The sequence below is a fragment of the Pan paniscus genome, chromosome 7, assembly GCF_029289425.2.
Source record: "Pan paniscus chromosome 7, NHGRI_mPanPan1-v2.0_pri, whole genome shotgun sequence".
Classification (NCBI taxonomy): Eukaryota; Metazoa; Chordata; class Mammalia; order Primates; family Hominidae; genus Pan; species Pan paniscus.
The window spans coordinates 22,814,982-22,826,462 of NC_073256.2; the positions used below are offsets into that span (position 1 = coordinate 22,814,982).

The 11,481-nt window shown below is 55.1% G+C and overlaps 2 protein-coding genes across 2 annotated transcripts; both read right to left on the bottom strand.

Annotated features, from left to right (window-relative positions):
* Positions 1-523: 523 nt before the first annotated feature.
* Positions 524-3,534, bottom strand: LOC129395892 (protein FAM90A15-like). The gene is made up of 4 exons (XM_055107325.1): positions 3,412-3,534; positions 2,718-2,917; positions 2,151-2,259; positions 524-1,486 (listed from the first exon to the last, which is right to left on the bottom strand). Exons 1-4 carry the CDS (start codon positions 3,532-3,534, stop codon positions 524-526), a joined length of 1,395 nt encoding a protein of 464 aa, XP_054963300.1.
* Positions 3,535-8,193: 4,659 nt separating this feature from the next.
* On the bottom strand, positions 8,194-11,204 carry LOC129395891 (protein FAM90A15-like). Its single transcript, XM_055107324.1, has 4 exons — positions 11,082-11,204; positions 10,388-10,587; positions 9,821-9,929; positions 8,194-9,156 (listed from the first exon to the last, which is right to left on the bottom strand). Exons 1-4 carry the CDS (start codon positions 11,202-11,204, stop codon positions 8,194-8,196), a joined length of 1,395 nt encoding a protein of 464 aa, XP_054963299.1.
* Between the last annotated feature and the right edge of the window lie 277 nt (positions 11,205-11,481).

Sequence of the window (11,481 nt, forward strand, 5' to 3'; positions counted from 1 at the left end):
AACACACACATGTACAAATGCATTCCACAGCCCAGTTTTCGAGGCTGAGGAAAGACCCCGAGAGCGCTCTGCACAGCACGCTTCCCAGCGTCCGAAACACTGCTCTCAGGGCGGGGCACAGCAGAAGGGCTGCACCTCTCAGGGTTCCCTAACTTTTCCCTTATTCAGTCATCTAGAGAGCAAATACACAGTAATTCCCCAGTTTCCTATTGACGTCCCAGCGGAAGTCTGACTCCTGCGCGTCACGCAGTTTCTGAGGCAACGAATCTCTGGCACGGAAGCTTTTCCTGGCGCGTTTCCGGAGAACCACGCGAACTACAACGTCCCTCACCAGAATTCAATGAGGCAGAGCCCCTGCATCTGCTCCCTGCCTGGCCTGGACTCCCACATCCACAGAAGCGCCACAGCCGGGGAGCTTCGGAGTCACCGCACAGAGTCTGCTCTCTGCTCTGCACTCCTCAGTCCCACAGTCCCCTCCAAGTCACGGGAGCTGGAGGCCAAGGAGCCCCTGCCACCTGCAGTCTCACTCCAGGTCAGAATCGCTGTCCTCTGAGGAGGAGGAAACCTGAAGGTCCTCATAGAGGACGCTCGGTGGGACACGAACACGGGGACCCTCAGACTTCTCTGACACATGAGGGCTCTGAGCGAGGAAGGCTCCCGGCTTCTCAGGAGAGTGAAATGAGGGGGCCGCCAGGAGGCTGGAGCTCCAGCGTCCGTTTTCCAGTCTCCGGAAGAGCACTCTGAGAGGCTGGGCCCCATCATGGCTGGCCGCTGGGTGATGGGACATGGTGCAGGCCTGGGCAGTAGGCAGGCAAGGTCTGCTGTGCGGAGGCTGCCGGTCGACGCTGGGCACCTGGGCGGGTGTCCTCCTGCCCATCTGGGGCGACGTACTTGGTCCAAGTTCGGTTGCGGCTGGCGGAGGTTGGAGATTCTCCGGGGCCCCCAGCTCACCTCCCTGGATGGCGCTTTCGGGGATCTGGAAGGGACCCAGTCTCGGTTTCTTGGGGAAGTTCAGGCAAGCCTGAATCCGAGCCTGGGCAGGTCTCTTGGCTCCTGGCCCGAAGCTGAGATTGGAGCCTAGGCCCAAGCTGTGTGTGGCGGCTGGCGGGCAGGGCTGTGAGGTCACCGCAGGACGTTTGTCCTGTGCCTGCGGTCTGATGGCCTGGAGCAGGCCGTGGGTTTTGGAGGCAGCCTGGGGAACTTCTCGGCAGCCACCCTCAGGGCTGCTGTGTGTCGGCTTCACCACGAGGAGAGGCTCGGGGCCCTGCTGCCTGACTGCAGGCTGAGGGATGTCGGCCGCAGCCCCTGTCTGTCTTTCCTTTGGTCCAAGACTTGAGGAGGAGCTCAGACTGGCTTTTCTGAGGGGAGACGGCGAAGCCAAGACGGAGCCCCTGTCAGACCTTTCGGTAGCTGAGCGATCAGCGAGGACAGGGCCCAGGCGCGGCCTCTTACTGGTTGTGTGGACCGGCATTGGCCCGCTTGCAACCTGAAAGAGAGGAAACAACACAGGTTAGAAGTTCCTCCGCATGGAGCCAACGTGAAAATCAAGCACATCCAAAGACAAGGTGCACACGCCATGAAATTCTTAGTACAGTATCGACAGGCGGTCCTTGGAAGTAGGGACAGACCCTCCACCTGAGTGCTGATCAGGACAAGACACATGAAAGATGCGCTCTCGAGCTATGTGTAGCTGATCTAAGCACACCATTGTTCAAAAGATCGCGTCTTGGGCATTAACTGGATCAAAGCGCCTCCACTCAGCCTTCCATGAAGTGGAACGGACTGATGCCCTTCCGAAGGCAGGTTGGTGGCTCAAGGGTACTCAGGACGTCTTCTCTGAACACATGCATGTTCCTGGGTTTAGCCTTCTTCACGTTTGGGGCCTCTGAGGGACTAATTTCCTCATGCCGCTAGGAATATGTTGTTGGCAGGCTTGCCATAATTGGACAGAAAGAAAGCAACAGGAAATACGGCATCTTCAGATGCCTTGGCCTGGAATCAAATTGACCTGGAAGGATCGTGGAGTCCCTGACCCCAAGAAGGCAAGAAAGAGGGGTTCCCCGATTTCCTCCCGCAGACAGGAAGCTGAAAGGAAATCAACCAGGGTGACCTAGAGGAGAAAAGGACCAGGGGCCCGGGGTGACACTCACCCTCAGATAATCAGAAGATTCCGTGGATCCTTTTCGATTCGGCAGCGGCTTCTCTGGAGGTTTCCCAGAAAACATGTGGAGGAGAGCCTTCCTCTGCGGGTCTTGTGGCCTGCAGAACAGAAAAAGGTCAGGCCGTGCCCCCTGGTTTTCCCCAGGAGACAGGGAGAACCCTGTGTGGGGCCCAGCCCCGTTCCGTGTTTTGTGATACAGAAATGGACATCTGGTGCCCTTTCCGCCTCTGCACCTTCCCTCACGTGCCAACCTTCCCGTCCCCCAGGTGGCCCTCTAGGCTTCCCAACTAAGGACTGTGATTTGGATTCCATCGCTTTTCCCCCTGTCGTGGGGAACCTGCACGAAGCGCCCCCGCCTCTCCCCGTCCCTGAATCTCCCAGAGCCAAAGGAGCTCCTGGGTGTGGAACCCCGGAGGACACGGAGCTCCGGCCTATTTCTCTGCAGCGTTCCTTCCCTGGCCCGGAGACGGAAAGGCACACGGTGTGCAGGTGCAGAGACACCATGTCCTTAGGAGGCAGTACCCTAAGAGTGGTGAAAACCCCTCCCACTGCTCACCTTGGTCTCTCTTCCTTCTCTCCCTTATCCTTGTTCAAGGGCCCCGGGTTGGCTTCAACCTGGGGCTTCCATGGTTTCAGGTTTTCCTTCCCTTCCTTTTTCCCCAAGGTCTCTGGAACCAGGGCTGCCTTCCAGCACTTCATGGGGCACCTGGTACTTCTGGCCGTGTGGCCAAAGGCCCCGCAGTTTTTGCACTTGAGCTGTGGGTGGAAAGGAAGTGATGTCGGTGAGTGAGCTGAAGCCACAGGCAGCGATCCCACGTCCACATTGGGACGGATTGTGAATTCAGAGCTGAATAAGGATTCCAAAGAGGGGACACCGGCATGGGGGCCGTTAAGTGCTGGGAGAGTTCGGATACGATGTTCCCTCCCAAAGCCCACGTGACGGAGGAACTCTGAAAGGAAGGACTCAAGGTTCCAAGGGGCACGACGGTGAACCCGAAGTCAACAACACAGTCGAACGTGGCTACACAGGACTCTAAGTAGAAAGGGAGGTTGCCCCCAAGAGTCTCTCAAGGGACCTATCGGGCCGGGGAGAAGGTCCCAAGCCACGCCCACCTTGGATGGGAAAAGCAACCTGGGTGGTGGTGACAGAGCTCTTTGGAATCCAACCCAGTCTCTGAGGACCGTGTGACACCCCCTCCCCCCGTCCCCACCCCCACCCCGATACCCAAGAGATCCAGGGCTAGACTTACCCTGGGATCTTCTTCACTGGGCGGGGGAGCCCTTGGCCCAACTGGGGCCCTCCGCTGCTTCTGGAGGGTCTGGGCTCTCACCAGTCTCTCGGCCCAAGATTTGGGGTCCCGACGTGCCATCATCTTCGTCGCCTGGGGGTTTTGTGACCGCCTTTTTCAGGGGTTGACTGTTGGGTCACCTGAAACACACACAAACACACACATGTCGATGGTTAAGCACATTGGATATTCACACACCCACAGGAAGCCACCTGCTAACTCCCTGCCGGTGTGGTCATGAGGAGACCTCACCACCAGTCGGTCAAATCTGTAGAACACAATGTGCTGTGTGCATCCTCGGATACTGTGTGTTCCTCTGCCATGACTACCTAGTCCAAGAGTAAACCGCACCTGCCACAGGGCCCGTGGCCTAGGTATGGGGAGTTGAGCTTTCAACCCCAAACAAGCAACTGATTCTGGAGACTGGACTTAGGTCTCTCACGATTCACTCCGGTAGAAGACACGGTGATTCTATCTCCCTTGACGGACAGAATGATCGAAGACACAGGGCATGGCTTGCGCCACCCTTTGGCAGGTCTGTTTGAAGTCAGGGATATGGGATGCTTCCTGTGACAACTTGAATCGCTACTCTGGCCATTTCATTAGGCAACTTCCAAGCACAAATTCATAGAGAGAAGTTACCTTCCTCTCTACCACACTAGCAGGTGATGGTCTTTCCTGTTCTACCTTTTGGCTTTAGCTCCAGCCCCTCTTTGCTTATTTATTTTTTCTGGTATTTTACGCATACCACACGAATTCATCTGAACAAACGGGGAACAAGTGCCACATCGTATCGACGTCTTACACGGCTGAAGGGCAAACCACCCTTTTTTCCAAAGTCCTTTTTCCATTTACCCACCAATTCAGCATGCTGCAGTACATTTCTTTTCGCATTCCCATCTTGGTCTTATCCCACACGTGGAGACGGATATGTTTTCTCGTTTTCTGTTGCAAGAATTACTAGTAACGAGAACACATCCTTCCCCACCAGCAAGCCCCAGTGTGATCGGTTTCTTTCTGCCTCCTGTGTCTCTTCCCCCCACCCCCACACCCCTCAGGGATTGCGTGAAAAAAACAATAGTTCAGTGAAACTAACCTGAAATTACACGTCTACTTGCTTTCCCCGGCTGGCGCTGAGATGGGCAGGTGCTGGAGCAGCCCCGCTGGAAGCGATGCAGCATCCAGGACGACGGAGGAAGGGGCGGAGAGGGACCTCTGCTTTCCAGGCTGCCTTTTATACTGTCTCTGGTCACCTGACGTGGAACGTACCCTAACCTAATCAGTTACCTGTACCTTCATTGCAATTAACTTAATCCAATTACGTGACCTGGAAAGGTCTATCTGCACAGCCCACTCTAAGATCATGTCCACTGCTGACAGACATTCTAAAACCTACGTGTACAGCTGCAAGCTTTGAAGAATAGATGCTCCCCGTCAGACATGTAACACTGGTGCCTGTACCCCTGTCTTCTTTTCCATCTTTTTGTTTTGTTTTGTTTTGTTTTGTTTTGTTTTAAAAAATGTGGTAAAATAGACACCTTTTAATTGGACCACATTTAGTCTATCTCGACGTGGGCCTCAGTGTCATCAAGGAGATTCTCCTTGACGTGCAGTCACGGCCATGATCCATCTTCAGAGCTTCTCTTTCTTCCCCAAGGTAAGTCTGTCAGCAGAGAACCCTGACCGCACCCTCATGTGTTTTCTCCTCCAGGAGGCGCTTGGAAACCACCGTGAATTGGACCGCACTGGGAAACACAGATGAGGAAAGTCAACAACGCTTTGTCCTTCAGTGCCTGGCTCCTTTTTCAGCTCGTCTTGCGACTCCAGGCATTATGCCTGAAAAGTCTCCCGGATGCCTGTGAGGCTCTAATTCCCTGGGTCCCATTGCCATGTCTCTGGATTTGCGAAGATCCACCGCACCTTCTGTGGAACTCCCGTGTCGGTGAACTTTTGTGCCACGGCCCCTAATTCTGCCCATGGTCATCTGCAGCTAGCTGCACGACTTAGGGTCCATGTTCCTTGGACGGGAAGAGACAGGCAGGAGTCGGAATGATGAACCAGCACACTGGGGCATTTTCTCACGTAGCCCAAGTGACCCCATGGTGTTCTTGAGCTTTGGAACCAGTCGCGTCCCCTTTGACACTGCACCCGGCTCCCAGTCTCTCAATCGTGTTGGCCCTCCGGCGATCTCCCGTTGGATGAATTGCTCCTGCTGAAACTCGAGTCCCCTTTGATTTGCGCTTCATTAATTATTCATGATTCAGGTTGGAAGGCCTGCTGACGACCCCCTGTGGCCGTTCTCTGAGCTTTCCTGTCACATCGTTTCCTTCCACGCTCTTTGGTTCCTTATGGTCCTGCTCCTTCTGCTGTCAGAGGAGCAGAGAGTTGATCTTATTGATTCTGGATACGGATACTTTCTAGGTGATCTGGATAATCCAGATAACGACCCTCAACAGCGGCGGAAAGGGAGCAGCCATTTGGTGTGTCTCAGAAAATCCCGCTCAGTTCCGAGGCCCCCTAGATGTGGAATCCTGCTCAGAGTTGTTCCCAGGTCAGAGAATGGAGAGAGCCTGTGCATGATGGGATCTCCCTGCCTAGATCTTTCAGTGAGTCTCTACCTCAGCTACTCTTAGGATCAGGGGGAGAACCACGGTGTCAGACATCCGGAAAGAAGACGGGATGAATGTTTTACCTCTGAAGTACATCCCAAATGTGGGAGTTGACTTCAGCTTTGCTGGGGTCTATTTGGCCAGTGAAACTCTGCCTGGTTCATTCGCACATCCGGAAGCCACTTCACGGGGGGCCGTCGCAACTGGAACCACACACTTGGCATCGGCGGTTGAGCCAAATGGGGACTCGTGGTGCAAGCAACGCTCCCCACGTGTTAGCGTGGGTGAGATTCGGTTGGCGGAATTTTACTAGGTGCGTGTTGGTAGAGTGGGGCTGAGGTTTTCTTGCTCCTGTGGTTGTATACGAAGTCAAAGGTCCTGCCCAGCCCTGCGGTCCCCTCAGTCAACTCTGTTTCGGAGACATAACGATTTGGATTGCCAACAAGTCAAGAAATGTTCAAGCCCTTGGATGTAGGGTAAAGAAAGGGAGATCAGACTGTCACTGTGTCTATGTAGAAGGGGAAGACATAAGAGACTCCATTTTGAAAAAGACCTGTACTTTAAACAATTGCTTTGCTGAGATGTTGATCATTTGTAGCTTTGCCGCGGCCCCTTTGACCCAACTTGGAGCTCACAAAAACCTGTGTTGTATAACATCGAGGCTTAAGGGATCTAGGGCTGTGCAGGGCGTGCCTTGTTAACCAAATGTTTACGAGCAGTATACTTGGTAAAAGTCATTGCCATTCTCTAGTCTCAATAAACCAGGGGCACAATGCACCGTGGAAAGCCACAGGGACCTCTGCCCTTGAAAGCAGGGTATTGTCCAAGGTTTCTCCCCATGTGACAGTCTGAAATATGGCCTCGTGGGATGGGAAAGACCTGACTGTCCCCCAGCCTGACACCCGTAATGGGTCTGTGCTGAGGTGGATTAGTCAAAGAGGAAAGCCTCTTGCAGTTGAGATGCAGGAAGGCCACTGTCTCCTGTTTGCCCCTGGGAACTGAATGTCTCGGTGTAAAGCCCGATCGTACATTTGTTCAACTCTGAGCTCGGAGAAAAGCTGCCCTGTGGCGGGAGGCGAGACATGTTGGCAGTAATGCTGCCTTGTTATTCTTTACTCCGCTGAGATGTTTGGGTGGAGAGAAACATAAATCTGGCCTACGTGCACATCCAGGCATAGTACCTTCCCTTGAACTTAGTAATGATATAGATTCTTTGGCTCACGTGTGTGTATTTTGTTTGTTTGTTTGTTTGTTTGTTTGTTTTTGTTGACCTTCTCCTTATTATCACCCTGCTCTCCTACCACATTCCTTTTTGCTGAAATAATGAAAATCATAATCAATAAAAACTGAGGGAACTCAGAGGCCGGTGCCGGTGCAGGTCCTTGGTGAGCTGAGTGCCGGTCCCCTGGACCCACTGTTGTCTCCCTATACTTTGTCTCTGTGTCTTATTTCTTCTCTCCGTCTCTCATCCCACCCGACTAGAAACACCCACAGGTGTGGAGGGGCAGGCCACCCCTTCACTCGGAAAATCAGTTAAACACAAACACGGAATGAGAGTCAAAAGACAATATGTCATCTTTTTGAGAATTTTATTCACTTCAAAACCAATTAAACACACACATGTACAAAGGCATTCCACAGCCCAGTTTTCGAGGCTGAGGAAAGACCCCGAGAGCGCTCTGCACAGCACGCTTCCCAGCGTCCAAAACACTGCTCTCAGGGCGGGGCACAGCGGAAGGGCTGCACCTCTCAGGGTTCCCTAACTTTTCCCTTATTCAGTCATCTAGAGAGCAAATACACAGTAATTCCCCAGTTTCCTATTGACGTCCCAGCGGAAGTCTGACTCCTGCGCGTCACGCAGTTTCTGAGGCAACGAATCTCTGGCACGGAAGCTTTTCCTGGCGCGTTTCCGGAGAACCACGCGAACTACAACGTCCCTCACCAGAATTCAATGAGGCAGAGCCCCTGCATCTGCTCCCTGCCTGGCCTGGACTCCCACATCCACAGAAGCGCCACAGCCGGGGAGCTTCGGAGTCACCGCACAGAGTCTGCTCTCTGCTCTGCACTCCTCAGTCCCACAGTCCCCTCCAAGTCACGGGAGCTGGAGGCCAAGGAGCCCCTGCCACCTGCAGTCTCACTCCAGGTCAGAATCGCTGTCCTCTGAGGAGGAGGAAACCTGAAGGTCCTCATAGAGGACGCTCGGTGGGACACGAACACGGGGACCCTCAGACTTCTCTGACACATGAGGGCTCTGAGCGAGGAAGGCTCCCGGCTTCTCAGGAGAGTGAAATGAGGGGGCCGCCAGGAGGCTGGAGCTCCAGCGTCCGTTTTCCAGTCTCCGGAAGAGCACTCTGAGAGGCTGGGCCCCATCATGGCTGGCCGCTGGGTGATGGGACATGGTGCAGGCCTGGGCAGTAGGCAGGCAAGGTCTGCTGTGCGGAGGCTGCCGGTCGACGCTGGGCACCTGGGCGGGTGTCCTCCTGCCCATCTGGGGCGACGTACTTGGTCCAAGTTCGGTTGCGGCTGGCGGAGGTTGGAGATTCTCCGGGGCCCCCAGCTCACCTCCCTGGATGGCGCTTTCGGGGATCTGGAAGGGACCCAGTCTCGGTTTCTTGGGGAAGTTCAGGCAAGCCTGAATCCGAGCCTGGGCAGGTCTCTTGGCTCCTGGCCCGAAGCTGAGATTGGAGCCTAGGCCCAAGCTGTGTGTGGCGGCTGGCGGGCAGGGCTGTGAGGTCACCGCAGGACGTTTGTCCTGTGCCTGCGGTCTGATGGCCTGGAGCAGGCCGTGGGTTTTGGAGGCAGCCTGGGGAACTTCTCGGCAGCCACCCTCAGGGCTGCTGTGTGTCGGCTTCACCACGAGGAGAGGCTCGGGGCCCTGCTGCCTGACTGCAGGCTGAGGGATGTCGGCCGCAGCCCCTGTCTGTCTTTCCTTTGGTCCAAGACTTGAGGAGGAGCTCAGACTGGCTTTTCTGAGGGGAGACGGCGAAGCCAAGACGGAGCCCCTGTCAGACCTTTCGGTAGCTGAGCGATCAGCGAGGACAGGGCCCAGGCGCGGCCTCTTACTGGTTGTGTGGACCGGCATTGGCCCGCTTGCAACCTGAAAGAGAGGAAACAACACAGGTTAGAAGTTCCTCCGCATGGAGCCAACGTGAAAATCAAGCACATCCAAAGACAAGGTGCACACGCCATGAAATTCTTAGTACAGTATCGACAGGCGGTCCTTGGAAGTAGGGACAGACCCTCCACCTGAGTGCTGATCAGGACAAGACACATGAAAGATGCGCTCTCGAGCTATGTGTAGCTGATCTAAGCACACCATTGTTCAAAAGATCGCGTCTTGGGCATTAACTGGATCAAAGCGCCTCCACTCAGCCTTCCATGAAGTGGAACGGACTGATGCCCTTCCGAAGGCAGGTTGGTGGCTCAAGGGTACTCAGGACGTCTTCTCTGAACACATGCATGTTCCTGGGTTTAGCCTTCTCCACGTTTGGGGCCTCTGAGGGACTAATTTCCTCATGCCGCTAGGAACATGTTGTTGGCAGGCTTGCCATAATTGGACAGAAAGAAAGCAACAGGAAATACGGCATCTTCAGATGCCTTGGCCTGGAATCAAATTGACCTGGAAGGATCGTGGAGTCCCTGACCCCAAGAAGGCAAGAAAGAGGGGTTCCCCGATTTCCTCCCGCAGACGGGAAGCTGAAAGGAAATCAACCAGGGTGACCTAGAGGAGAAAAGGACCAGGGGCCCGGGGTGACACTCACCCTCAGATAATCAGAAGATTCCGTGGATCCTTTTCGATTCGGCAGCGGCTTCTCTGGAGGTTTCCCAGAAAACATGTGGAGGAGAGCCTTCCTCTGTGGGTCTTGTGGCCTGCAGAACAGAAAAAGGTCAGGCCGTGCCCCCTGGTTTTCCCCAGGAGACAGGGAGAACCCTGTGTGGGGCCCAGCCCCGTTCCGTGTTTTGTGATACAGAAATGGACATCTGGTGCCCTTTCCGCCTCTGCACCTTCCCTCACGTGCCAACCTTCCCGTCCCCCAGGTGGCCCTCTAGGCTTCCCAACTAAGGACTGTGATTTGGATTCCATCGCTTTTCCCCCTGTCGTGGGGAACCTGCACGAAGCGCCCCCGCCTCTCCCCGTCCCTGAATCTCCCAGAGCCAAAGGAGCTCCTGGGTGTGGAACCCCGGAGGACACGGAGCTCCGGCCTATTTCTCTGCAGCGTTCCTTCCCTGGCCCGGAGACGGAAAGGCACACGGTGTGCAGGTGCAGAGACACCATGTCCTTAGGAGGCAGTACCCTAAGAGTGGTGAAAACCCCTCCCACTGCTCACCTTGGTCTCTCTTCCTTCTCTCCCTTATCCTTGTTCAAGGGCCCCGGGTTGGCTTCAACCTGGGGCTTCCATGGTTTCAGGTTTTCCTTCCCTTCCTTTTTCCCCAAGGTCTCTGGAACCAGGGCTGCCTTCCAGCACTTCATGGGGCACCTGGTACTTCTGGCCGTGTGGCCAAAGGCCCCGCAGTTTTTGCACTTGAGCTGTGGGTGGAAAGGAAGTGATGTCGGTGAGTGAGCTGAAGCCACAGGCAGCGATCCCACGTCCACATTGGGACGGATTGTGAATTCAGAGCTGAATAAGGATTCCAAAGAGGGGACACCGGCATGGGGGCCGTTAAGTGCTGGGAGAGTTCGGATACGATGTTCCCTCCCAAAGCCCACGTGACGGAGGAACTCTGAAAGGAAGGACTCAAGGTTCCAAGGGGCACGACGGTGAACCCGAAGTCAACAACACAGTCGAACGTGGCTACACAGGACTCTAAGTAGAAAGGGAGGTTGCCCCCAAGAGTCTCTCAAGGGACCTATCGGGCCGGGGAGAAGGTCCCAAGCCACGCCCACCTTGGATGGGAAAAGCAACCTGGGTGGTGGTGACAGAGCTCTTTGGAATCCAACCCAGTCTCTGAGGACCGTGTGACACCCCCTCCCCCCGTCCCCACCCCCACCCCGATACCCAAGAGATCCAGGGCTAGACTTACCCTGGGATCTTCTTCACTGGGCGGGGGAGCCCTTGGCCCAACTGGGGCCCTCCGCTGCTTCTGGAGGGTCTGGGCTCTCACCAGTCTCTCGGCCCAAGATTTGGGGTCCCGACGTGCCATCATCTTCGTCGCCTGGGGGTTTTGTGACCGCCTTTTTCAGGGGTTGACTGTTGGGTCACCTGAAACACACACAAACACACACATGTCGATGGTTAAGCACATTGGATATTCACGCACCCACAGGAAGCCACCTGCTAACTCCCTGCCGGTGTGGTCATGAGGAGACCTCACCACCAGTCGGTCAAATCTGTAGAACACAATGTGCTGTGTGCATCCTCGGATACTGTGTGTTCCTCTGCCATGACTACCTAGTCCAAGAGTAAACCGCACCTGCCACAGG